The sequence below is a fragment of the Chiloscyllium punctatum genome, chromosome 30 (genome assembly GCF_047496795.1).
Source record: "Chiloscyllium punctatum isolate Juve2018m chromosome 30, sChiPun1.3, whole genome shotgun sequence".
Taxonomy (NCBI): domain Eukaryota; kingdom Metazoa; phylum Chordata; class Chondrichthyes; order Orectolobiformes; family Hemiscylliidae; genus Chiloscyllium; species Chiloscyllium punctatum.
Window position 1 is genome coordinate 22515628 of NC_092768.1, and position 27905 is coordinate 22543532.

General features: G+C 44.7%; 1 protein-coding gene across 4 annotated transcripts in view; it reads right to left on the minus strand.

Moving 5' to 3' along the window:
• LOC140455252 (zinc-binding protein A33-like) overlaps nucleotides 1-27905 on the minus strand; it is a 476866-nt gene that overhangs the window by 429905 nt on the left and 19056 nt on the right. For all 4 annotated transcript variants that reach the window (XM_072549981.1, XM_072549979.1, XM_072549980.1 and 1 more), the window contains 4 exons: nucleotides 25211-25495; nucleotides 24214-24333; nucleotides 6889-6915; nucleotides 1848-1874 (listed from right to left, as the gene is read on the minus strand). In XM_072549981.1, coding sequence (XP_072406082.1) covers nucleotides 1848-1874; nucleotides 6889-6915; nucleotides 24214-24333; nucleotides 25211-25495 — 459 coding nt within the window. The remainder of the gene's footprint in view (nucleotides 1-1847; nucleotides 1875-6888; nucleotides 6916-24213; nucleotides 24334-25210; nucleotides 25496-27905) is intronic.

Here is a 27905-nt window from a genome sequence, read left to right on the forward strand (position 1 = left end):
TGGGGGGAGGGAGAGGGGCGAGGGGAGGGGGGGGGAACGTGTGTGGAGAGGGGAGAGGGGAACGTGTGTGGGGAGGGGAGGGGGGAACGTGTGTGGGGAGGGGAGGGGGGAGGGGGGAATGTGTGTGGGGAGGGGTGGGAGGGGGGGAATTGGTGTGGGGAGAGGTGAGTGAGGTGAGTGGGGATGGGTGTGGGGAGGGGAAGGGGAGGGAAATGTGTGTGGGGTGGGGAAGGGGAGGGGAGGGGAGGGGGATGTGTGTGGGGGAGGGGAGGGGGAGGGGGATATGTGAGGGGAGGGGGAGGGGGATGTGTTTGGGGAGGGTAGGGTGGAGGGTGATGTGTGTGGCAGAGGAGGGGGATGTGTGTGGGGTGGGAAGGGGGAGGGGGATGTGTGTGGGGGAGGGAGGGGGAGGGGGATGTGTGTGGGGTGGGAAGGGGGGGATGTTTGTGGGGAGGGGGAGAGGAGGGGAGGGGAGGGGGAGGGAGGGGATGGGATGTGATGTCAGCTCATCCCTCGTTCCTTCACTGCTTAGAGTCATAGAGATGTACAGCATGTTCCCCCAAGCCCACACAGCCCCCTCCTACCCCCCCTTCACAGGCCTGCCATTGTTGCACAGACCCATCGTTGCAGCCTGATCCTGCCCATTGGAACTTATCTCTTCCTTTCCTGATTCTATTTCTCTGTCCTTGTTCATTATCTTCCCACTTAGATTTGTGATTGTTCTGATGCTTTGCACAGCGATCATCCTGCTCAGTATTCTGTTCCTGCTTATCCCCCTACCCTTTAGCTCGAAGAACCATATCGAACTCAAACTTGAAAACACTCACGGTTTCGGCCTCAACCATCTTCTGTGGCAGAGAATTCACAGGCTCACCACTCAGAGTGAAGACTTTTCTCCACATCTCAGTCCTAATTATGGCCGTGTCTGCAGTGTGCCTGTTCTGAGATGGAGTCACTGAAACTGACCCAGGGGAACCTGACAGTGATCCCAGTGAAATCTGACAGTGACCCAGAGGAACCTGACATTCAGTTGCAGAACATCACAAGGAAAAGTTTCCACCCTGATGACCCTCCCTGAGATGTGCTGGTTTGATCCCCTGCCCATAGACTGAACTGTGTGAACAGCAGGAGATCACTTGGTGCTGAACCGTTCCTGCAATTCCAGAGGATGCTGCTCAGTGCTGACCCAGACTGTCCAATGAACAGCTGAACACAACTCTTGTTATTGACTGCAACGAATACATTCCCCTCTGTGAAATACAGACCCACCCTCCCACTCAGCAAACCTGCAAGAACTGGATAATTCCTGAACTAGGGAAACTATCAAGCAGTCTCGGGTCTGATTTTACAGGACTGACCAGCACTGACACACTGAGACATCAACCCACACAATTACCACAAATGACAATAACCCCAAAGACCATGAGCTGGTAAAACAGAACCTTCTTCCCCACTGTCTCTCAGCTCATCGTCAGAAACCAAGACCAACAAGGTGTCTCAGCCTCTTGACTGCACCATGTCCCAATTGTATCAATTAATGCATTCTATAAGCATTGTTCCATCAAAACCTTCATGCAACAGAATGTCTTTAAAAATGTGAATATATGGACAATGAAATATATACAGAAATGTATAATTAATAGACAGAATATAGACATAAAAGTAATTTCAATAAAATATTTCAGCAGAAATGAAAAGCCAAATTACATGCCTCCATTTGGAAAAAAATGATTGCTCCAATTAGATGGGCATTTTAACATTGCCACGAAGTATCCCGGAAGTGTACATCAATATTTCTAACCAATTAGGGTCAGTTTTATTGAATTGTAATATAGTTCTGTACTTACCACAGTTTAGTTCCACTTTGTCGTATCCTGCATGGAACAAGAATATTTAAGAGCTCACATTTCTTGCTGACTACCAGTTCCAGCTATCACAGTAAGTTCACACGTTGGGAACAAGTAAAGCCATCCCTTAGACTGAACGATCACTCTGGATTCCAAACCTACCGTTAACAACATGGAACAAATCATCTCCGAAAAGTTTCAGCCTTCGAGACACAATATTGCAGGTCCATTTCAGATCAAATCCCCAGCTGCATTACAGTGTTTTGGAAGGTGACTGTTGGTGGGGATTCTGCTATTTCCATTTACACTTCATCTCACACCAAAACAGAAATGACTGAAGAAACTCAGCAGGTCTGTGAATAGAGAAACAAACGTAACATTTCCAGTCCGATATCACCCTTCCTCAGAACACAGACATTCTGAAGAAGAGTCAGATGGACCCAAGATGTTAACTTTGTTTCTCTGTCTCCAGAGGCAGTGCCAGACCTGCATTTTCTGATTTTATTTCTAGAGAAGGTACATAACCAGCTGGAGCCAAGGCTCTGTATAAACGAAGACTCAGCCGGTAACGAGTAGCTGATTGGGCGGTGGATTAGTGACAAGTTCAATGACATAAGCATGCCAACAATGATGGGATTGGTTCTCAGATTGCTGAACAGTTTGGCGCTTTGAATAAGATACAGAGACATCAATCCCAGATCTTCACCAGCTCAGGAGCTCTCTCTGTTCTCTAGAACTAAATCCCATTTTAAACCTGAAAAGTATTTGTTTACTTTTCCTTCAGCAGTTTCTGTAGGTTGTGACTATAATGAATAAGTTAGGGATCTTTTATACATGTGAACTGGACACCATGGGTCTCCTACAATCCAGAGAAAGCATCTGAAGAAGGAAGGTTAAGAACAGTCTTCAGATCAGCACAAGAATCATCTCAGCAACTGTGTGAACATGAACATCTCTGCTCTCTTTCTCTCGGTGTGCATGTGTTTGTGTGTGTAGGTTGGAGTGGGGAGGGGAGTGAAAGAATAGTTTATAAGGGGATTAGTTATATGCCAACGGTTCATAATTGTTTACCTGTAGCTACAGTCTATTTTCTTGTAATAGGTAATTATTGTCAATTTCAGAAAGCTGGTCTATGCCTTCTATCAACCTGGGTCTAAAAACAGGTCAATTGGGAAGTTTTCCATACTTTTACAAACCTTTAACTTTTGTAATGACATCAGGAATAGTTGATGTCCAGTGCACTCTCTCAGTGAAATGGAACAACTTTTCCCATTACTGTCTCTTTTTCCTTGCACCGCTGTCCCTTTCATCTCTGAATACTCCTGCCTTCCATAATATCATGAACCTTCTCTTTCATTCCTTTCACACTTTCCCCTTCCCCCCTGCCTCAGCACTTTCCCAACACCTGATACATCCCTTTTCCCAGCTCAGAGAAAGATCACTGACCTGAGGTTTCTTCCTCTCCAAAGATGCAGCCCAACCTGTTGAATATTTCCAGGACCTTTTGATTACCTTTTGGATCAAAAGCTCTGTTCATCTCAAAATAATTATCCCATTAAATTCAATGTAAAGACAGAGGTACAGATTGGAAACTGGGACTGGAATATTGGGAAGTATTTACAGTATTTCGATCTGATGGGATCAGCCCATGATTGTTGCATTTCAACTTTGACCCAATGACACAGCTGGAACTGAAAGCCGTGACACCTGAACTGAACCATAAAGTTCCTGTTACTTCCATCTGTTCCGACCACGTTTTGCAGGGATTCTTTGTGATAACATGGAGAGACAGTCAGATTCTGGATGCAGTGTGGAGATTCTGTTTTTCACTGGGTAACGGGGGAAGGAAGAGAAATTGAGTGGGAGGGTCCCATTGTGCTCGGGTGTTACCTCAGGCAGAGGAACCAATCAGCAAAACGTCTCTAAACCACAGATTTTTTCTTCTATATTGGAGTGTGGGTTTAAAACAGATAAAACATGCAAAATAAATTTTAAAAAATACTGGAACATACGTATTATAGTTTATAGCATAATAATGAAATTCATGTGTAGTTTCATCAATCTGGAACATTATGCTTTTTAATTTGTATTCTTCACTTCCCCACCACCCCGCCCCACTGCCCCACCCGCCCCACAACTCCACCCCATCGCCCCACCCCACGGCCCCATCTGCCCCAAGGCACTACCGGCCCCACTGCCCCACCCACTCCACGGCCCCACCTGCCCCACCCAGCCCACTACGCCACCTGCCCCACGGCCCCACCTGCCCCACTGCCCTGCCCGACCCCACTGCCCCACCCCACCACACCCTACCCCACCCGACCGCCCCACCCACCCCACTACCCCAAGGCCCTATCCGCCCCACTGCCCCACCTGCCCTGCCCGACCCCACTGCCCTGCCCTGCCTCACTGCCCCACCCCGCCCCACCCTTCCCCACCCAGCCCACTCCACCCTATCGCCCCACCCCACGGCCCCATCTGCCCCAAGGCACTACAGGCCCTACTGCCCCACCCACCCCACGGCCCCACCCACCCCACTACCCCACCTGCCCCAAGGCCCTATCCGCCCCACTGCCCTGCCCGACCCCACTGCCCTGCCCCACCCCAGTGCCCCACCCCACCACACCCTACCCCACCCGACCGCCCCACCTGTCCCACCCTACCCCATCCACGTCACCGCCCCACCCTGCCCCACTGCCTTACCCACCCCACTGCCCTACCCACCCCACTGGCCCACCCACCCCACAACTCCACCCCATCGCCCCACCCCACGGCCCCACCTGCCCCAACGCCCTATCCGCCCCACTGCCCCGCCCTATCCCACACGCCCCGCCCCACCCCATCCCACCCACTCCACTGCCCCACCCACCCCACTGCACTGCCCGACCCCACTGCCCCACCTCACCATACCCCACCCCACTGCCCCACCTGTCCCACCCACCTCACCCACGTCACCGCCCCGCCCCCTTACCCACCCCACTCCCCTACCTACCCCACTGCCCCACCCCACCCTACCCCACCCGACCGCCCCACCTGTCCCACCCTACCCCACCCACGTCACCACCCCGCCCCACTGCCTTACCCACCCCACTCCCCTACCCACCCCACTCCCCTACCTACCCCACTGTCCCACCGCTCTGTGCCCTCCTCCCCCATGAAAATTATTTTTTGAGAACATGCAAAGACCAACTGCATAATAATAGCAAAACTCATCATGAAGAAAGGACATTATCAAACTTGAGGCACCAGAAAACCACCACATCTCATCCACTGGCGAATCAAGTGCTGCGAGTGAAAGAGCATTTCGTTGTCTGTCAGTTATTCTCCAATATAATGAGAGGTTGATGGTTCTGCAATATGATCTTACATTTTTGATGCATATTTCTGCGTTGGATGTAAATATTGTAATAAGACAGGATCTGACTCACTGAACCACCCAATCCCACAGATGACGGATCAACATTTAACTCACTGCACACCCAGTCATTGTGGACTGGAGTGGGATGTTGTTTAAACATGACAGGGGGTCAGGTTCACACGAATATGAAACAGTCAAGGTCACTGGTGGAGACTCATCAGGAAAAACAGACATGATTATAGAATGTTGGGCTGAATCTTACCGTTACTGTTTTGGTTAATAGTCAGTTTCATCACATTTCATAAAGTATTTCTCTCTGTGACATCCAGCAGGTTTTCTCCCATCTCTTACCAAACCCACTCTCCACTCACACACCCCCCCCCCCGCCCCCAATTATGACACACCCCATCACTATTGGCCTCATCCTATCACACACCATTTCCAAGCAACTTGTCATTGTTGGAATATCCCAGAATTGACCAAGATTCCTGGTACCAGTGCCATTTACAAGGCTGTAGTGTATCCAGACAAGCACTGTCAGCCCTGTTCAGTTCCTGACATTTTCCCCAGATATAGCAATGGGGGTGATTTTTGCTTCACATTGTGGACGCTAGCCTGAAGGTCCTGTTGAATAGAGTGGTGCAGATGTGGTACACCCTCTTCTCCCAGGACCAGCAGAGGTGATCGTGACACCAGACCCTGCTCGGTCAGAGGTTACCACACAGGTCAGTACAGTCTCAGCATCTGCAGGAATGCCCTGCAGGTCAGTGACCTTGTCCACTCCACCAGAGTAGGAACCACCCCCACCTTCACTGATTTGACTGTGTTCTGCTGACTACCATGGCCACCTTCTTGGCTTTGTGTCTCCATTAAGTGGCAGGTCTAAACAGCAGTACTGTGTGCAGGGTCTCTCTGGAGGACGGACAAGGAGTCAGTTTTAACAAACAAGCAGCAATGCTGTAAACATCCAGGTCAGCTGAAAGTTAACAAGTGTTAAGAGAATAATGAACATCCCAGAGACGCAACTTGGCCCAGTCCATGAGCTGGGGGTGTGTCTCTGTGTGCACAGTGTGCTTGCTGTGGCATGACAATGATAGCTGCTGTTGCACCTCAAGGTGCAGCACTGAAATGCTGAAGGAAGTGATTTGGAGATGTGTCATGAGGGCGTTTAGAGGCTGGCACATGTTGGATGTCAATGACCATGGACATGGATTACGTGTGGCTGGTGCCCATGGGGCATACTCTGAGATGTTGGTGTCTGATATCCAACACGGAGAACCATTTGGAGTGAGCAGTGAGCTGAAGTCACCAGGTACACGTTCTCATCTCCATGTTGAGAATTCTCAGTGTCTAATTTGTCTGGCAGGTTTGGTGAGATAGAGAGCTGCATCTTAGTGAGGTGAGGTGTGCAGTTAATAAGGTCGGCCACAAGCAAGAATCCTCTTTAATCGGCAACACACTGTTGCCTCGTGAGAGTCTCGACTTGATGCTGGGCAATGACACTGAAATGGGACTTTTTCATGCAGGGCTGCCATATTTCACACCATAGACCATATTGTTCAGACCCTTTTAAAAATTTACCCTCTCTGTTCAAAATTCCAAGATTCCCAATGCAGTGAAACTGGAATTTTCCTTTTCAATCTCTGTAAGTCAGAATCCTGAAATGGTTCTGAAATAGCTTACCTTCCAAAGTGAAGAACCACTCCAGTTCTGAAAGACAAGAACACAGAAATGTGTTAGAGAGAGAGATTCTGCAGCTACTGCCACACCCTATAACAGCAACATCAGAGACACAAACAGAACACAGATCAGACCTGACCAGCAGAACCATCAGCTGGGATCAGAACAAGATTTTAAACTTCTAAAATCTCAAGTTGAAGATTTGACAGAAGTTACAATTGACATTTTTCCCTTTTCTCCTCATGTTCTAGTGATAATAAAATGAGCTGGATTTCAACAAAATTTCAGCTAAATACAGTTAATGCACCATTGAGGATGAAGCAAGAGCAGGAATGGGATAATAATATTTAAGAAATATATTCATGATCTTGAGTTTTTTTAGCTGTGCTTTTAATTAATTATTTATCACTTTGATTTAAGTATTTTAATCTTTCCAATTCGAAAATACCAATCACTGATCAGATTTCCTATGGTCAGTTCCTCTCCAGTTAAATCCCCCTCCTCACTCCACTCTGTAGGCGCCAAGGGAGAGGGATTGGATGCAAACAATGACATTTTTATAATACTAGCTTGCCTGCTTTCAGCCTCTCATCCACCAGAACATTCCATTAACTACCAAACTGCTCAATCGTACATTCACCTCTATCTTTGAATCCATTTGTCCCAATGTAAACCAACACAACAATCTTCATGAATCATTCAGCTGTAATCATCATAACTGCTCCCTCGGTCGAAGGGACAAAAACTTGAATTTACTGGAGTGGGGTAAGGGAGGAAACTGAGTATTTGCAATAATCTTCAATTCATATTTGGCGACAGGACAGGAAGACAGTTAATGCGGTACTGTTATTCAAGAAGTGGCCAAGAGATAAACAGGAAATTACAGGTCAGTCAGTCAAACCTTTAGACTTTTGGAAGCAGTTCTGAGGGACAGAATTAATCTGCATTTGGAGAAGCAGCCATTAATCAGGAATAGTCAGTATAGTTTTCTTCAGTGGGATCATGGCTGACCAACTTGATTACATTTTTGGAAGAGATGACCAGGTGTGAAGATGAGAGCAATGCATTCAAAGTTACTTGGACTTCAGCAAGGCATTTCATAAAGGTCTGTCAAGGGTCACTAATACCACAGGAGCTCAGAAAATTTCACAAATTGGATACAGAATTAACTGAATGGCAGTAAGCAGAGGGTGATGGTCAAGGGCTGATTCTCTTGTGTCTAGTGGGATTCTGCAGAGATCAGTGTTGCCCCCCCCCCCTTGCTGTTTCTGGTATATTTGAACAGTCATAGAGATGTACAGCATGGAAACAGACCCTTCGGTCCAACTCATCCACATTGACCAGATATCCTCAATTAATCTAGTCCCATTTGCCAGCATTTGGACCAGATCCTTCTATACCTTTCCTATCCATACCCCATCCAAATGCTTTTGAAAAGTTATTATTGTACCAGCCTCTACCACTTCTGCTGGTAGCTCATTCCATACACGCTCCAACCTCGATATGAAAAAGCTGCCCCTTATGTGCCTTTTAACTGTTCTCCTCTCACCTTAAACCCTCTAGTTTTGGACTTCCCCACCCTGGGAACAAGATCTTGGCTATTCACCCTATCCATGCCCTCACATTTTATATACCTCTATAATGATTTATATTTGAATGTAGGTGGGTTGATACAAAAATCAGTGGGGTACTAAATAGTGACGAGGATATTCTCAGACCACAGGAGGATACAGACGGGTTGGTCAGATAACTAATCAATGGCAAATGGAATTCAAACTGGATAAACATGAGGTGATGCATTGGGCAAGGCAAACAAAGGAGGGGAATACATGATGGATGATCAGACCCTGGGAAGCACTGAAGGTCGGAGGGGCCTTGGTGTGCATGTCCACCAATCCCTTAAGGTATCAGGACAGGTAAAGAAAAAGTGATTAAGAAGGCCATGGGATACTTCCCTTTATTAGCTGAGGCACAGAGTTTAAGAGCATGGAGATGACACTATAACTGTAGAAAACATTGGCTTGGTCACAACTAGAGCATTGTGTGCAGTTATGGAATCTACATTTTATCAGGATTGCATCCTGCAGTCCTCACTTTCTTCTTTAGAAGGGATATAATTGCATTGGACAGGGTGTAGAGGAGATTTACCAGGATGTTGCTTAAGCTTGAGAGTTTTAGTTATGAAGAAACATTGCATGGCTTGGAGTTGTTTTCCTTGGAGGAGAGGAGACTGAGGGGGACAGGATTGAGATATATAAAATTATTTTGGTGCACAGATAAGGCAGATGGAAAGAACCTTTTCACCTGGTGGAGGAATCAATGCCCAGGGGCATAGATTTAAGATAAGGGGCAGGAGGTTTAGAGAGGAAGTGAGGAAATTCTGTTTCCCCCCACACAGTGATGGGAAGCTGGAACTCACTGCTTGTAAGGGTGACACAGGCAGACACTCCATAACATTTAAGAAGGATTTAGATGTACACTTGCAATGCCAAGGCATGCAAAGCTATGGGCCAAGTGGTGGAAACTGGGACGAGAACAGTTCGGAGTTTGTTTTTGACTGGTGCAGCCTTGATGGGATGTATTTCCCTTTACTGCGCTGTAGACCTCTATTAGTCTATAACTAAGAATACTGAAAGGTAAAAATAAAGCCATCTTCTTGTCACAACAAACTGAGTTCTAAAACCCTCCTGCTCTTTACCACATCTACTTCCACCAGCGAGGAACAGCAGGAGGCAGTTAAGGAGCACTTCGTCATCGAGTCACAGAGATGTGCAGCATGGAAACACACCCATCAGTCCAACATGTCCGTGCCAACCAGATATCCTAAATAAATCTAATTTCATTTGCAAGCATTTAGCCTATATCCCTCTAAACCCTTCCTATTCATATACACATCCGGATGCCTTTTAAATGTTGTAATTGTACCAGCCTCCACCACTTCCTCTAGCAGCTCATTCCATTCACGTACCACCTTATGAGTGAAAATGTTGCCCCTTTGGTGCCTTTCATATCTTTCCCCTCTCATGCTAAACCTGTACCCTCTATTTTGCATCCCCCTACCAGAGGGAAAGGAAACTTGGCTATTCCCCCTATCTATGCCCCTCATGAATGTTTGAACTTCTATAATGTCACCAGTCCGCCTCATTCACTCGACAGAAAACAGCTCCAGCCTATTCTGCCTCCTCCTATAGCTCAAACTCCTGAACCCGGCAACATCCTTGTAAATCTTTCCTGAACCCTTTTATGTTTTGCAACAGACCAGAATCGAATGCAGTATTCCAAAGGTGGCCCAACCAATGTCTTACTCAGCGACCACATGACCTCCTATACTCGATGCACTGACTAATAAAGACAAGCATACCAAATGCCTCCTTCACTATCCTATCTACCTGCAACACCACTTTGAAGGAGCTATGAACCTGCACTCCAAGGTCTCTTTGTTCAGCAACACTCCCCAGGACCTTACCATGAAGTGGATAAATCCTGCTCTGACTTACCCCATCCAAATACAGCATCTCATGTTTATATTCAGATTTTCAGGAAGCATTTGATAATCTTGCACAAAACTAAATAAAATTAGAGTGCATGGGATTGGTGGTAATTCACTCGTATGGATTTGGAATTGGTTGACAAACAGAAAGTAGGAACAGATGAGTCATTGTCAGGATGACAGACTGTTATTAGTGGGGAACTTCAAGGTTCAGTGCTTGGGCCAGAGATGTTCACAATCTTTATCAATGTTTTGGATGTGGGGATTAATTGTAATATTTACAAATTTTTTGATGACAAAAAACTAGGTGGGAATGTATGTTATGGAAAAGATGCAAGGAGGGTTTAAGAGACCTTGGACAGACCAGTGAATGGGCTGGGGTGCATGGCAGTTGGCATACAATGTAACTAAGTACAAAGGTGTGCAATTTGGAGAAAGGCAGAATATTTCTTAAATTGAGAGAGTTTAGGAAGAACAGGTGACCAAAGGGATCTGGGTGCCCTTGTTGATGAGTTTCTCAAAGCTAGATTGAGGTGCAGCAAGCAATTAGAAAGTGAATGGTATGTTGGCCTTCAACACAAGGGGATTTGAGTACAGGAGTAAAGGAGTCTCACCGTACTTGTACACAGCCCTGGTGTGACCTCACCAAGTGAACTGTGGGCAGTTTTGATCTCAATATGCAAGGACAGGGTGCACTTGGAGGTTCACCAGATTAATCCCTGGGATGGTGGGATTGTTTTGTGAGGAAGGATTGACGACAGTGATTCTGTACCCAAAGAGTTTTGAAAAATAATAATTGACCTCATTGAAACTTTCAAAATTCTCACAGGACAGGACATGACAGGGTGAATGTAGATAAAATCTTTCCTCTGGCTGATGAGACTAGAATCATAGAATCCTCACAGTGTGGAAACAGGCCATTTGGCCCAACAAGACAGGCAGGAGATTGGAAGAACACAACATGCCAGGCAGCATGAGGAGGTGAAGAATCAACATTTCGGGTATAACTGGGGGTGGGTGTAGGTGGAGCTGTAGATACAAAGGGTGGCGGAGGCAAGCTGGTGAAGTGGGGATAGTGAAGATAGGTAGAGGGTATACAACCGGGTTGGTCAATGGGAGGAATGAATCCAATTGGCTGCAGGGAGGAGTGGAAGGGAGGGGGAGGGGCTGGGGACATCCTTGTAAATCTTTCCTGAACCCTTTTATGTTTCGCAACATCCTTCCAATAGCAGGGAGATCAGAATCGAATGCAGTATTCCAAAAGTGGCCTAACCAATGTGTGGGAAGAGAGATTATTCTGGGGATGGGAAGGGAGATTATTTGAAATTGGAGAACTCAATGTTGAGTCCTCCAGGCTGGAGGCTGCCGGCGGGAGATGAAGTGTTGTCCCTCCAATTTGCGGTTTGGTTTGTTGTGGGAATGGAGGAAGTCAAGGATTGTCATGTCGGAAAGGGAGTGGGAAAGAGAATCAAAATGGGCGGTGACTGGGAGCTCCAGTTGGCCCAAGCTGGCCTGGCTGAGATACTTGGCGAACCATTCCCTAAGTTTAAGTTTGGTCTCCCCGATGTAGAGAAGACCACATCGGGAACACTGGAGACAGTAAGCTGGGTTGGACGAGAGGCAGGTGAACCTCTGTCTCACCTGGAAGGACTGTTTGGGATCCTGGATGGAGACGAGAGGGGTGGTGTACTGGCAGGTTTTGCATCTTTTCTGATTGCAGGGGAAGGTACCTGAGGGTTTGGAGGTGGTTGTTGGGGAGAGTGGTGCAAACCAAGGACTGTCGAAGGGAATGGTCCTTGTGGAAGGCAGGGAGGGGTGGGGAGGGGAAGATGCTGTTGGTGGTAGGGTCTAGTTGGAGTTGGTGAAAGTGTTTAAGGATGATAAGGCCCAACAGGTCCACAGCGACCCCCCGAAGAGTAATTCACTCAGATCCATTCCCCTACCCGATTACTCTACATTTACCCTGGACTAATGCACCCAACCTAAACATCACTGAACACTAGACTAGAAGCAGGAGACTTAACCTCAGGAAAGCACTAAGTCATTAAAGAATGAGATGAGGAGGAATTTGTTCACCAAGAGTGTGGTGAACGTTAGGAATTTTCTACCCCAACAGCCTTCGGAAGATCACTCACTGAGGAGGGTAATGACAGAGTCAGAGGCTAATGACACTGAGATAAGGAGACGGTGTGAGAAAATGACATGGAGGCTGGTAATCAGCCATGATCTACCATGAATGGTAAAACAGACTTGATGGGCTGAACAATCAACTCCTGTTCCTCTGGGGAAACATACCCAGGTTTCACTGAATGATAGCTGGGGGAATGTGGCAAACAGTTCATGCCACCAGCAACAGCAGCTCAAAGCATTCCAGTATTGGCACCTTTCCACAGAGAACGAAATGGCCAATGTCAGTTTTTGTTCCTAAGGAGGAAGCATATTCCTGGTAATAGTCCTGCCAGTCCTCCTGGGCCTGAGTATATGGTCAATGCAGCCTCACCACAAGACGCTTGGTGGGTAAGCAACTAAAGTACAGTTCAATAATGGATATATATATAGACATGGATAGAACAATAGATGTTAATGAATGGAAATGTCGACATGGGGAATGGTAAACATTCAGAGACCAGATGAACATCTGGGGGAAGGGAGAGTGTAAGGCAGCAGCTGTCAGGAATCAAACTGACAATGTAAGGACTAATTCTAACATAAACAGGGATCTCTTCCCACTCCGTACATAATCTGTATCAATGAATAAACAGTTCTGTTTCCAAAGACTTAGGACAGTCCCATCTCTAACCACATTTCCAACATCTCCCATTCTTCACCTTCCATCATCTGGAAGTGAACCAAAAGTCTGCTCCTTGACCCCCACCTCACATTAACTCCTGTTTACCCATCACTGCAGTGTCCAATGATCTATTATGGCACCTCATTCAGCAATACCTTGATTTAGATATTACTAAATTAATACACTTTTTGCAAAGTTTCATATCTTGCACTCATCTGGACAATTCACAACAGATCCCAAAGTGAAGGGACAAAAACATTTATACTCTCTGAGATGACAGCGTGGATTGTTTGTAAGTGGACTCTTTGGTAGAGTTGTTGTCATGGAGAACACACAATTTAATTAGGTCAGACAGTGACCTGTCAAGAAGCAAACACAGAACATGTTGGCAAAACTCAGCAGGTCAGGCAGCTTTTGTTTGGAGAAAGCAGAGACAACATTTTGAGTCGAGTGACTCTTCATTAGAACTGATAGCAGCTGGGAGAAAGTGAATTTTATGTTGGAGGTGTGGAGGGGAGAGGTGAATGGGTAGGTAAGGAAAGAGCCAGAACGAAAGAAATATGAAGGATAGGCAGACAAGGGGATAATTGATATCAGTTTGCTCCAACGAGATCATGGCTGATCTGATAACCTTTAACTCAACATTCCTACCTTTTCCCTCTAACCTTTAATTCCTTCATTGATTAACAATCTGTCTGTCTCAACCTTGAATATACTCAATAATGCAACATCCACAATACAATGCAGTAGGGACTTCCACAGATTTACACCCCACTGGGGGATGTAATTCCTTCTTATCACTGTCTCAAATGATCAAAGTCTTATTCAGAGATTATGTGAACTGGTCCTGGACACTCCCACACAGGGTAACAGCTTTTCCACATCTGTTAAGTCTTTTCAGAATCTTGTCCATTTTTATAAGGTCACCCCTCATTCTTCTGAATTCTAATGAGTTCAGCTCCACCTTATTCAACCTCTCCTCATTCCATACTCCATCAGCTATATCCCTCCAGCTCGTTGAACCGTCGCTGGACTGCCTCCAGTATCGTGTATTTTTCCTTTGATAAACAGCTCAATATTGTACACGGTATTTCAACTGTGGTCTGACAAGTGCCTTGCATAGATTTAGCAAAACATCTGCACTTTGACATTGTATTCCATTTAAAATCAAAGCCAAGATTCCATTTGATTTCCCTGTTACTGGCTGAACTTCGTGCCGGTTTTTTCTAAGTTAGGACAAGTATTCCCAAAATTCCACTGTTCTATAGCTTTTTACAGTCTTTCTCTGTTTAATTCATATTTAGATCCTTTTTTTTTCCTGCCAATGTGCATAACCTTGGTTAGGGACAAAGAAAACGCAGATGCTGGAATACATAGTAGACAAGCAGGAGGCTGGAAGAACACAGCATGTCAGGCAGCATCAGGAGGTGGAGAAGTCAACGTTTCGGGTGTAATCCTTCTTCAGGACTCTTTATATAGGATATAAAACTTACAAAACTGTTTGCTGAGCTGGTGGATTCTCCAATGGATGTAGAACAGTAGAAGTCCTCCACACCTTTGGGAAAGTGATGCCTTGAGGTAGAGGAGAGAGGATGGAGGTGCCTCTACATAGCCAACAGAGTAGAGCAGAGAGTCCGGAGAGAGAATTGTTGGTGGAGGCATTGGGGGAGTATGGAGCGTCAAAGGTGGGTCCAAATTTGGAGGGTTTAAAACGTACCCATAGGCCTTGAGGAATGAGATGGTTACAAAGACAGCAGCTGAGGAACGTCACGTGGCTGTAGTATGGAGTTTGTTTCATCGTGTGGTCAAAGAGCTGGAGGGCTGAGGAAGTCACGGCGTTATGGCAGTGAGAAAGGGGCTCACTGAGTGCATGTCTGAGGGAGGCAGAGAACTTCATCAAGGTGGCCCTGAGTCCTGAAGATGGGTTACACCTGAAACGATGACTTCTCCACCTCCTGATGCTGCCTTGCTCGCTGTGGTCTTCCAGCTTCCTGCCTGTCTAAAGTGCATAACCTCACATTTTCCCATATTATCTTCTACCTACCACCATTTTCCTCCTTGCTAAGCCAGTCTCTGTCACCTAAGACACGATGGCTTATTTTTACCACTTTCCTTTCAACCTGTGTTTGAGTCAGGTGCAAACCTGACTGTAGTACATTGACTTCTGTCATCCAAGTCATGAATATATATTGCAAATAATTGTGGCCCCAGCACTTATCCCTGTGATACTCCACTAGTTACGGGATGTCATAGAGTCATAGAGATGTACAGCATGGAAACAGACCCTTCGGTCCAACCTGTCCATGCTGACCAGATATCCCAACCCAATCTCGTCCCACCTGCCAGCACCCGGCCCATATCCCTCCAAACCCTTCCTATTCATATACCCATCCAAATGCCTCTTAAATGTTGCAATTGTATCAACCTCCACCACATCCTCTGGTAGCTCATTCCATACACGTACTACCCTCTGCGTGAAAAAGTTGCCCCTTAGGTCTCTTTTATATCTTTCCACTCTCACCCTAAACCTATGCCCTCTAGTTCTGGACTCCCCAACCCCAGGGAAAAGACTTTGTCTATTTATCCTATCCATGCCCCTCATAATTTTGTAAACCTCTATAAGGTCACCCCTCAGCCTCTGATGCTCCAGGGAAAACAGCCCCAGACTGTTCAGCCTCTCCCTGTAGCTCAGATCCTCCAACCCTGGCAACATTCTTGTAAATCTTTTCTGAACTCTTTCAAGTTTCACAACATCTTTCCGATAGGAAGGAGACCAGAATTGCACGCAATATTCCAACAGTGGCCTAACCAATGTCCTGTATAGCTGCAACGTGACCTCCCAACTCCTGTACTCAATACTCTGACCAATAAAGGAAAGCATAACAAATGCCTTCTTCACTATTCTATCTACCTGTGACTCCACTTTCAAGGAGCTATGAACCTGCACTCCAAGGTCTCCTTGTTCAGCAACACTCCCTAGGACCTTACCATTAAGTGTATAAGTCGTGCTAAGATTTCCTTTCCCAAAATGCAACATCTCGCATTTATCTGAATTAAACTCCATCTGCCACTTCTCAGTCCACTGGCCTATCTGATCAAGATCCTGTTGTAATCTGAGGTAATCCTCTTCGCTGTCCACTACACATCCAATTTTGGTGTCATCTGCAAACTTACTAACTGTACCTCTTATGCTCGCATCCAAATCATTTATGTAAATGACAAAACGTAGAGGGCCCAGCACCAATCCTTGTGGCACTCCACTGGTCACAGGCCTCCAGTCTGAAAAACAACCCTCCACCACCACCCTCTGTCTTCTACCTTTGAGCCAGTTCTGTATCTAAATAGCTAGTCCTCCCTGTATTCCATGAGATCTAACATTGCTAATCAGTTTCCCATGGGGAACCTTGTCGAACACCTTACTGAAGTCCATATAGATCACAACTACTGCTTTGCCCTCATCAATCTTCTGGGTCAGTAAATTTGCAGATGATACGAAGATAGGTGGAGTTGTGGACAGTGAGGAGGGCTGTTGTCGGCTGCAGAGGGACTTAGATATGATGCAGAGCTGGGCTGAGGAGTGGCAGATGGAGTTCAACCCTGCCAAGTGTGAGGTTGTCCATTTTGGAAGAACAAATAAGAATGCGGAATACAGGGTTAATGGTAGGGTTCTTAGTCAGGTGGAGGAACAGAGGGATCTTGGGGTCTATGTGCATAGATCTTTGAAGGTTGCCACTCAGGTGGATAGAGTTTGTAAGAAGGCCTATGGAGTATTATCGTTCATTAGCAGAGGGATTGAATTCAAGAGTCGTGAAGTGATGTTGCAGCTGTACAGGACTTTGGTTAGGCCACAGTTGGAGTACTGTGTGCAGTTCTGGTCGCCTCACTTTAGGAAAGATGTGGAAGCTTTGGAGAGGGTGCAGAGAAGATTTACCAGGATGTTGCCTGGAATGGAGAGTTGGTCGTACGAGGATAGGTTGAGAGTTCTCGGCCTTTTCTCGTTGGAACGGCGAAGGATGAGGGGTGACTTGATAGAGGTTTATAAGATGATCAGAGGAATAGATAGAGTAGACAGTCAGAAACTTTTTCCCCGGGTACAACAGAGTGTTACAAGGGGACATAAGTTTAAGGTGAAGGGTGAAAGGTATAGGGGAGATGTCAGGGGTGGGTTCTTTACCCAGAGAGTAGTGGGGGCATGGAATGTGCTGCCCGTGGGAGTGGTAGAGTCAGAATCATTGGCGACCTTTAAGCGGCATTTGGATAGGTACATGGATGGGTGCTTAATCTAGGTTAGAAGTTCGGCACAACATCGTGGGCCGAAGGGCCTGTTCTGTGCTGTATTGTTCTATGTTCTACTTCTTCAAAACACTCAATCAAGTTTGTGAGACACTATTTCCCACGCACAAAGCCATGTTGACTACCCCGAATCAGTCCATGCCTTTCAAAATACATGTACATCCTGTCCCTCAGGATTCCCTCCAACAACTTGCCCACCACCAAGGTCAGGCTCACCGGTCTATAGTTCCCTGGCTTGTCTTTACCACCCTTCTTAAACAGTGGCACCACGTTTGCCAACCTCCAGTCTTCCGGCACTTCACCTGTGGCTATCGATGATACAAATATCTCAGCAAGAGGCCCAGCAATCACTTCTCTAGCTTCCCACAGAGTTTTCGGGTACACCTGAACAGGTCCTGGGGATTTATCCACCTTTATCCATTTCAAGACATCCAGCACTTCCTCCTCTGTAATCTGGACATTTTGCAAGATGTCACCATCTATTTCCCTACAGTATATATCTTCCATATCCTTTTCCACAGTAAATACTGATGCAAAATATTCATTTAGTATCTCCCCCATTTTCTGCAGCTCCACACAAAGGCCGCCTTGCTGATCTTTTAGGGGCCCTATTCTCTCCCTAGTTACCCTTTTGTCCTTAATATATTTGTAAAAACCTTTTGGATTCTCCTTAATTCTATTTGCCAAAGCTATCTCATGTCCCCGTTTTGTCCTCCTGATTTCCCTCTTAAGTATACTCCTACTTCCTTTATAAGGATTCACTCGATCTATCTGTCTATACCTGACATATGCTTCCTTCTCTTTCTTAACCAAACCCTCAATTTCTTTAGTCATCCAGCATTCCCTATAACTATCAGCTTTCCCTTTCACCCTGACAGGAATATACTTTCTCTGGTTTCTTGTTATCTCATTTCTGAAGGATTCCCATTTTCCAGCCGTCCCTTTACCTGCGAACATCTGCCTCCAATCAGCTTTCGAAAGTTCTCGCCTAATACCGTCAAAATTGGCCTTTCTCAAATTTAGAACTTCAACTTTTAGATCTGATCTATCCTTTTCCATCACTATTTTAAAACGAATAGAATTATGGTTGCTGGCCCCAAAGTGCTCCCCCACTGACACCTCAGTCACCTGCCCTGCCTTATTTCCCAAGAAGAGGTCACGTTTTGCACCTTCTCTAGTAGGTACATCCACATATTGAATCAGAAAATTGTCTTGTATACACTTAATAAATTCCTCTTCATCTAAACCTTTAACACTATGGCAGTCCCAGTCAATGCTTGGAAAGTTAAAATCCCCTACCATAACTACCCTCTTATTCTTACAGATAACTGAGATCTCCTTCCAAGTTTGTTTCTCAATTTCTCTCTGACTATTCGGGGATCGACAATACAATCCCAATAAGGTGATGATCCCTTTCTTATTTCGCAGTTCCACCCAAATTACTTCCCTGGATGTATTTCCAGGAATATCCTCCCTCAGCACAGCTGTAATGCTATCCCTTATCAAAAATGCAAACTCCCCCTCCTCACTTGCATCCTGTTCTATCCTTCATGAATCATTTATATCCTGGAACATTAAGCTGCCAGTCCTGCCCATCCCATCCCTGAGCCCTGTTTCCATAATTGCTATGCTATCCCAGTCCCATGTTCCTAACCATGCCCTGAGTTCATCTGCCTTTCCTGTTAGGCCCCTCGCATTGAAATAAATGCAGTTCAATTTATTAGTCCTACCTGCCCTGACTGTTTGACTCACTTCTGTTCTCAGCTGTACCCGTCTCAGATCGATCTCTTTCCTCATTATCTCCCTGTGTCCCACCCACCCACCTCCCAAGCAATTTTAGCAAATTTCCCTGCCAATATATTAGTCCCCTTCCAATTTAGGTGCAATCTGTCCTTCTTGTTCAGGTCACTTCCAATCCAAAAGAGATTCCAATGATCCAAAAATGTGAATCCTTCTATCATACACATAGAAGCTCCTCAGCCATGCATTCATCTCCTCTATCCTCTTATTCCTTACCTCACTAGCTCGTAGCACTGGGAATAATCCCGATATTACTACTCCTGAGGACCTCCTTTTTAAATTTCTGCATAACTCTCTGTAATCTCCCTTCAGAGTCTCAACCTATTCCCTTCCAATGTTGTTGGTTCCAATGTGGACAATTACCTCCTGCTGGCCCCTCTCCCCCCCCGTGAGAACATTCTGCACCCTCTCTGAGACATCCTTGATCCTGACACCAGGGAAACAACACACCATTCTGCTTTTTTCTCTGCTGGCCACAGAAACGTCTGTCTGTACCTCTGACTACAGAATCCCCTAACACAATTGATCTCTTGGAAGCCGACGTACCCCTCGTTGCATTAGAGCCAGTCTCAACACCAGAAGCTTGGCTGTTCATGCTACATTCCCCTGAGAATCCATCACCCCCTACATTTTCCAAAACAGCATACCTGTTTGAAATGGGTATAGCTACAAAAGACTCCTGCAATAGCTATCTACCTCTCTTACCCTTCCTGGAGTTAACCCAGCTATGTGATTGTATCTGACACTTCCCCTCCTTCCTATAACTGCCATCCATCACACACTGTTGCTGTTGCGAATTCCTCATCACTTCTGTCTGTCGCTCCAACCGATCCACTCGATCTGATAAGATTTGCATCCAACAGCATTTATGGCAGACATAATCCACAGTAACGCGTAAACTCTCTTTAAACTCCCACATCTGACAAGAAGTACATATCACTGCAAAGACCATTTTTGCTCCTTCACAATCTACAGACCCAGAAAATAACTCTGTCTCATTCCTCTACAAACACTGCCGCAGGTTAAATTAATAGCTATGGCTTATACTTTAAGTTTAATCAAGAGACTTATCTCCAAAAACATATAATCAAGAAAGAATCCACTATACTCCTACTGCAGCCTTTCTCTTGGACAGACTGAAAAAAACAATTAACTTATCTGATTCTGTGCTGTGAACTTCGCCCAACAGTTCCTCCAAGATTAGTTGTGAATTTCACTGTTTGTTAATTTTCCCAGACGCGCTCCGATGTCCAGCGATACACAAATTCAAACAGCAAAGGCGGTAACTGTGCAGGTTCGTTTGTTCTTTCTTTCTTTCTTTCTTTCTCTCTCTCTCTCTCTCTCTCTCTCTCTCCTGCACTGTCCTCACCATGTGCTTCCTTTGTCTGCTCTTCTCCCTTTTAAACCGCTGTTGCTTTGAATTGAAAAGTTCCAAAACAATGCAACAGCATATAAAACAGTAATTACTGCTCCTGGAATTCGAGGAAATCACCTCCACCTAAAAAAAGGAACAGCTCTTACAACCAGAAATTTTTCCCATCCTCCATCTTGGGTTACCCAGGATCCTTTGCCATCCTGAAAATATCCCCCATATCCCAACCTTATGTCTTCTTTTAGCTAACCAATCCTCTCGCCATGCTAATATATCACTTCCAACACCAAGGGTACTGATGAAGAAGTCTTATGTAGGGCACCTTATCAAAGGTCTTCTGAAAATCTAAATATCAAAGTTCACAGCTCCCCTTAATCTATCGTGCCAGTTACCTCCTCAAAGAAAATTAACAAATTTGTCAGGCATGATTTCCCCTTCATGAAGCCATGCTGAATCTGCATGATCATATTATTTAATTTTAAATGCTCTGCTGATATATCCTTGATAACGGACTCTAACATTTTTCCAATAACAGATGTGAAGATAACTCGTCAATTACGTGCTTCTTTTGACTCCTTCCCTTTTTAAATGAGTGTGGTACATTTGTTCCTCTCCTCCCCTTTTGTCCCTTGTGTATTTAGAAATGTTAGTTCCTTCTACGGTGAAGACTGATGCAAAGTATTTATTCAACTCCTCTGCCATTTCCTGCATTTCCCATTATTATTTCCCCAGCCTCATCCTCTAAGGGGCCTAGATTCACTTTGGCTTCTCTCTTATCTTTCATAAATTGAAAGAAGCACTTACTGTCCATCTTGAAATTAATTGTAAGTTGACTTCAGTCATCATTTGTTGGCAATTCAAACTTACCCAATCCTCTGGCTAACCATTTACTTTCATCACATTACATGAATTTTTTCTTTCAGTTTGATGTTATCTTAAACTTCCCTTGTTAATTGTAGCAGGCTTATCTTCCTCCCAGAATTCTTTTTCCTCACTGAAGTAGGTGTTTATTGTTTGCGATCAACTATTTTATTAAACATCTGCAATTATTCCTCATCCACCTTTGCTGCTCAGCTACCTTCCCAGTCCACTCCAGCCTGCCCTGTCTCATTCCTTTGTAATTACTTACTTAAGCTTAGCACAGATGTTTCCAACTCACATTCCTCCCTCTCAAATTGAATAATAAAATCTTCAATAAGACCACTGTTTCAAGTTGAATCTTTAGATCTGACATCATTTAATAAACCTGCTTCATTATACATCACCAGATACAGAATAGTCTGATCCCAACAGGGATCGACAGCACTGATTATCTCCTGGTTTATTCTCTGTCCCATCACATAGCTCCTGTTAGAGAGCCTGGAGACTACTCTGACCAGTGTCTTCTACCACTTTTTATTTCTTACCTGCACCCATATGGCTTCCACAACTTTCAACTCAAAATCATTTCTTGCTTTGCTGCTTATTCCATCCCATACCAACAAAGCAATAGATAAGGCTGAACCATTCACAGCAATCTTCAGCCAGAAGAGCCAAGTGGATGATTCATCTCAGCCTCCTCCAGCATCACAGACACCAGTCTCCAGCCAATTCAATTCACTCCATGGGATTTCAAGGAATGCTTGAAGACACTGAATACTGCAAAGGCTATGGACCCTGACAACATTCCGGCAAGAGTACTGAATACTTGGCTCCCTTAGCCAAGCTGTTCCAGTACAGCTACAACATGGCATCTACCAACAATATGGAAAATTGCCCAGGTATGTCATGTACATAAAAAGCAGAAAAAAATCCAATCCGGCCAATTACTGTCCCATCAGTCTCCTCTCAATCATCAGTAAAGTGATGGAAGGTGTCATTAACAGTGCTATCAAGCAGTAACCTGCTCAGTGACACTCAGTCTGGGATCCACCAGGGCCACTCAGCTCCTAATCTCATTACAGCCTTGGATCAAACAGAATCAAACATAAACAAAAGAACTGAATTCCAGAGGTTAGGTGAGAGGTGACCAAATGTGACATCAAGGTGCTCTAGCAAAGCTGGAATCAATATGTATCAAGTGGCAAAATCTCCACTGGTTGGAGTCATACCTGACACACAGGAAGATGGTTGTGATTGTTGGAGGTCAGTCATCTCAGCTTCAGGACATCTCTGCAGGAATTCCTCAGGATAGGGTCAGAGGTCCATGTTCAGCTGCTTCATCCATGATCTTCCCTCCATCATAAGGTCAGAAGTAGGAATGTTTGCCAATGATTGCACGATGTTCATCAACATTCCTGACTCCTCAGATACTGAAGCAGTTCATACTCAAATGTAAAAGTATCTGGGCAATAGCCAGGCTTCGGCTGACAAGTGGCAAGTAACATTCGCATTACACAAACACCAGGCTATGACTATCACCAATATGAGACAATCTAACCACCGTCCTTGACATTCAATGGTGTTACAATCACTGAATCCCCCAATATTAACATCCTGTGGGTTTCCATTGACCAGTAACTCACTTAGACTCACCACAGCTCTAAGAGCAGGTCACAGGCCAGGAATAAGGTAGCAAGTAACTCATCTCTGGACTCACCAAAGCCTGTCCATTATCTCTAAGGCAGAAATCAGGAGTGCCATGGAATACTCCTCACCTGCCTGGATGAATCCAGCTCCAACAACACTCAAGAAGCGCAATACCATCCAGGACAAAGCAGCCAACGTGATTGGCACTACATCCACAGGCATCCATTCACTCCACTCCTGATGCTCAGTAACAGAGGTGTATATTATCGACAAGATTCACTGCAGAAGTTCAGAAAAGGTCCTCAGACAGCACTTTCCAAACCCATGAGTACTTCCATCTTGAAGGACAAGGGCAGCAGATACATGGGAACACTACCACCTTCGCGTTCCACTCTAAGCCAATGACCATCTTGATTTGGAAATATTTCACTGTTCCTTCACTGTTGCTGAGTTAAAATCCTGGAATTCCCTCTGTGGTGGCACTATAGGTCAACCTCCAGCCCATGGATTGCAGCTCGCTACCACCATCTCAAGGGCAACTAGTGACTGGCAATAAATGCTGTCCAGTCAGCCTCAGACCCTCTGAGGAAAATAATCCCAGTTTATTCTGCCTCTCCCTATAGCTGAAACCATCCAACTGGGCAACATTCTTGGAAATCTTTTCTGAACTCTTTCAAGTTTAACAATATCTTTTCTATAGCAAGGAGAACAGAATTGAATGCAGTATTCCAAAAGTGGCCTAACCAATGTCCTGTACAGCCACAACATGACAGTTTCTGACCTTAGCCCGGTGATTCATATCCCAAAACTAAACTTTAATAAAAGGCTTATTGCTTCACAGACAGGTTACATAACATTTTTATCTTTATCATAGAAGCAGCATGTTGAATAAGAGATTATTCCTGAAAGCATAAAGATAAAATTCTACTTCACAGTACACTCTTTCCATTTCAGAATAATTTTCAGACGATTAAGAATCTGTTACAATTATGATTCATTTCCAAGTTGTCTATAGATTTAAACTTCAGTTTACAAACACAAATGTCATGTTTTAAAGTCCTATTTTGCTCCTACCTTTAATCTTTTTGTCCTCTTTTCTGTGGATCATTACATCAACAGCAATAGCCGTAATTACAAGGACGACAAACACCCAGAAAATTACAAGCCAAGCACTGACTCTGGGGAAGAACTCATCTAAGATTAAAAAGAACAGAATCAGTATTTGATCTGCAAGACCCAAAAATATGAAACAAACATTCGAATTCTTCTTCAAAGTATCATCAGTTCATCAATTCTCAGCCAATAATCTCAGCCGCTGTTTCTATCAAGATTAAAAAGGTAAGTAATACCAGTGTTTCTAAGAACTTACTCATAGAACCCCGACAGTGTGGAAATGGGTCATTTGGCCCAACAAGTCCACACCGACTCTCTGAAGACTATCCTACCCAGACCCATCACCTTACCCTATATTTCCCATGACTAATGCACCTAACCAACACATCTCCAAACACTATCAGCAATTTAGAAGGGCCAATTCACCTAACCTGCTTATCTTTGAACTGTGGGAGGAAACCAGAGCATCCAGAGGAAATCCACATAGACACGCAGAAAATGTACAACTCCACACAGACAGTTGCCCGAGGCTGGAATTGAACCTGGAATCCTGGTACTGTGAGGCAGCAGTGCTAAGCATTTAGCCACTATGGCGCCCTCCTTGTTTTGATAGAACTTGGATTCATTTGGATTCCAGTTAAAATTATGAATAAATGTTTGTTTCTCACAACAACACTCAGCGAAAACCACAATAATCAGTAAACTTGGTCCGAATTGCTATCCAGAGACCAAAGCTGGAATATGAAATGGGGACATTGGGTATGGACACATTAGGCCCAGCTTCAGTTTTGCGGATGGTCTATTAGCTTCTCAACCTTTTAGGCTTAAATATAAAAAGCTGCCCCTTGGGTTTGGTCCAGAGACTAATCAGTGCTCGTGGATCCACACTCAGTCTGAGTTAGTGTCTTCAGGAGGGGACAAATATAGTCCATACATTTATTACTGAACTCACACCTACCTGATATCTGGAGATGAGCCTCTTGTATTTTGCTGAAAAACTGTTTTCCCATGAAACATGAAAACTTGTTTACAGAATCACTTGTGACATTAATATGACTCTGGACGGTGATGAGGCCTGTGGAGTCCTGAATGAATTCTGTTTCAGACTGTGCTGTCACATCTTCTCCTTTCCCATTTTCCCAGTGAATCAGTGGCTCAGGATACCATCCGTCTGATTGACACACAACACAAAGTCTTCCTTTGCTGCTTTCCTCCACGTGAACCCAAGGCTGGTGTCCAAACTCTGTAAGTATAATTTCTTCAGTCTGTGCATATGAAACTCTAAATGTTTATTTTCAATAGCGCATAATAATTTTAGGCTGTCATGTATTAACAGTGAACTAACTATTCCTTTATTGACTGTCCGATATTAAAGTCAGTGGATTGTAATTTTAACTCTTTGCATTAGTGTTAAAACATGCGATATCGATTGGTCAATAATGTGTCAAACTCTTCCATCCCCACCAGTTCTGACCCTTGATTCTCAGCCAGGAGGATATCAATGAATATCAATCAGATCATTAATATTATCCTCAATCATTCTGCACTCTTTCATCTCACCTTCACTCAACCTCTTCACCAAAGCCTGCCACTGTACTATCAATGGTTTCCATTTCCTTAAATTACTACTCAGTAGTCGCTCTCTATTCCATTTTAGACAACATCAAACACACCAACAAAGACAACCCTGAGGCTGTATGGCAGAAGATCCTGTGACAGACTGAGGCTGAAACCTACAAACCATGACCCCACAACTAAACACCAAAATGTCACCTCTCAGTGTTCCCAAACTCCTTCCAGAAACCTTCCTCACCACTCGTGACCTTTCCCCAGCTTCCACCTGTGTTGTTCCAGAACTCTGCAGCCCATCTCTCATTCCTCCCTAAGGTACACAAACAGCACTGGTGTTATGTTTTATGGGTCGCAATGGCTGGCCCATTACAAATACATTCAGATTCTAACATTAGTGCTGTCTGTACTCACCTACATCTGGGAGTGTTCAAACTGTTTCAATCTGTTTTTGGTGATTTCAGACATTTCACCATTCTAAATGAAGCAGTATGATGCCAGAGAATGCTCAGCTTTGCATGCAGACCGAACCCAGCACTGTTAGTTTTACAAAAAGCCCCAGCCCAGGTGCATTTAGCCAGTGTACAGTCTATTGTGGGGCAATATAATGCAGCATACGGTCTGAATAAAGGGACATTTGTGCTATCTGACCTTTTCCAAAATATATATTATTCATTCAATTTGTGAAAGTAAAGAACATGACCATTCTAAGAAGGATTACATAAGGTGCAAACCAAATATTTCCTTTGAATTCTCAGTAATTCAGTACATTGACAATTACACAGTTAATATTTTAAAGTTTAATTTCAGTTAAATATACTGGCTGAGAAGCCTTAGGAATTTTCTGGACCTTGGTATACGTTGGCTGATAAACCTTGGATACTGCTTTTCTTAATTGCATTGTTGCAGAAACTGCCCCAAGCTTTACTATGTCCCTCCGCATGTAGTTCCTGACCTTGGAACATTCCAGTCTGGAATCATCACAGCTGGCTGCTACATTGGATTGTTTCCAAAAATTATCTACGATCAGTTTTGGCCAGGAACAGGGTGAGCTGATTGAAAGCTTTCAGTTGGTTACTCAGAAACAGTTCAGAGATCACTGAAGAGAAGTTTGGAGTGACACCATTAGTTGGAGAAGATGGTGGATGTTGAGCAAGTAAGTTCTGTGCAGAAAATAACTGTTAACTGTAGTCAACTATAACATTCAGTCAGAATTCAGAAGTTCAACGAATAAAATGGCAACCAAGCATTGGATTCAGGGCTCCTGAAAAATGTGCAGACCAATAAATATTCATTCAGCTGTCAGCAGGGGGATGGAATCTGGCACAGAATAATCGTTTTGTCCAATTAAAGCAGGTTAGAGCTAAGAAAACAAGCTCAACTGCTTGTGAAAATCTGGAGCTATGCCCACGTGTAAATGTTAGATTGCAGTTTTCAAGAAGCAAGAGATGTATTCTCCCAGGACAGGAAGGTGAACCATCAGAAGGTGAGCAGTGGTTGAGACAGTTCTTGAGCAATTGGCTCTTGAGGGACTTTAAGGCCAGGCCATCTAAAGTGAAGCATCATAATTCCTTGTGAACTCTTAATCAAGTCTGGTGGCCCATAGTGTTACTAACATCTGGTGGAAGGTGCATTGTTGCTTTGAATATTGGGATCCCTCAAGAACTTTCCTAAGACTTACTATGTAGCATGAGATTTCTCAGCTATTATAACAGTACTTAACTTTCCAAAATTCTAGCATATGAAAGCAAAGGGAAGAGTTACAAGAAACATGGAGGGCACGGTGCCCAAGACTAGCATCTGGTACCAAACACATCCAATTATCAGTGTGTCGTTTTCAAATGTAAGAAGTATCTATTTTTAGGAAGAATGGTAAAGTAACCCTCAGATGAGGGCAGGACAAAGGAAACGATTATCTGATCCATGTGTAGCTGTCTGAACCCCAGAAAGGTTCAGACAATTCAGACACAGTACAAGCTCTATGCCCTGAGAAATGTGAGAAAACAGTAAGTGCTGAGGGCAGAGGGGAGTTCTTTTTGGAGAGTTCTCATCAAACAGACCTTGCAGTTCTCATTGGGCAGTCC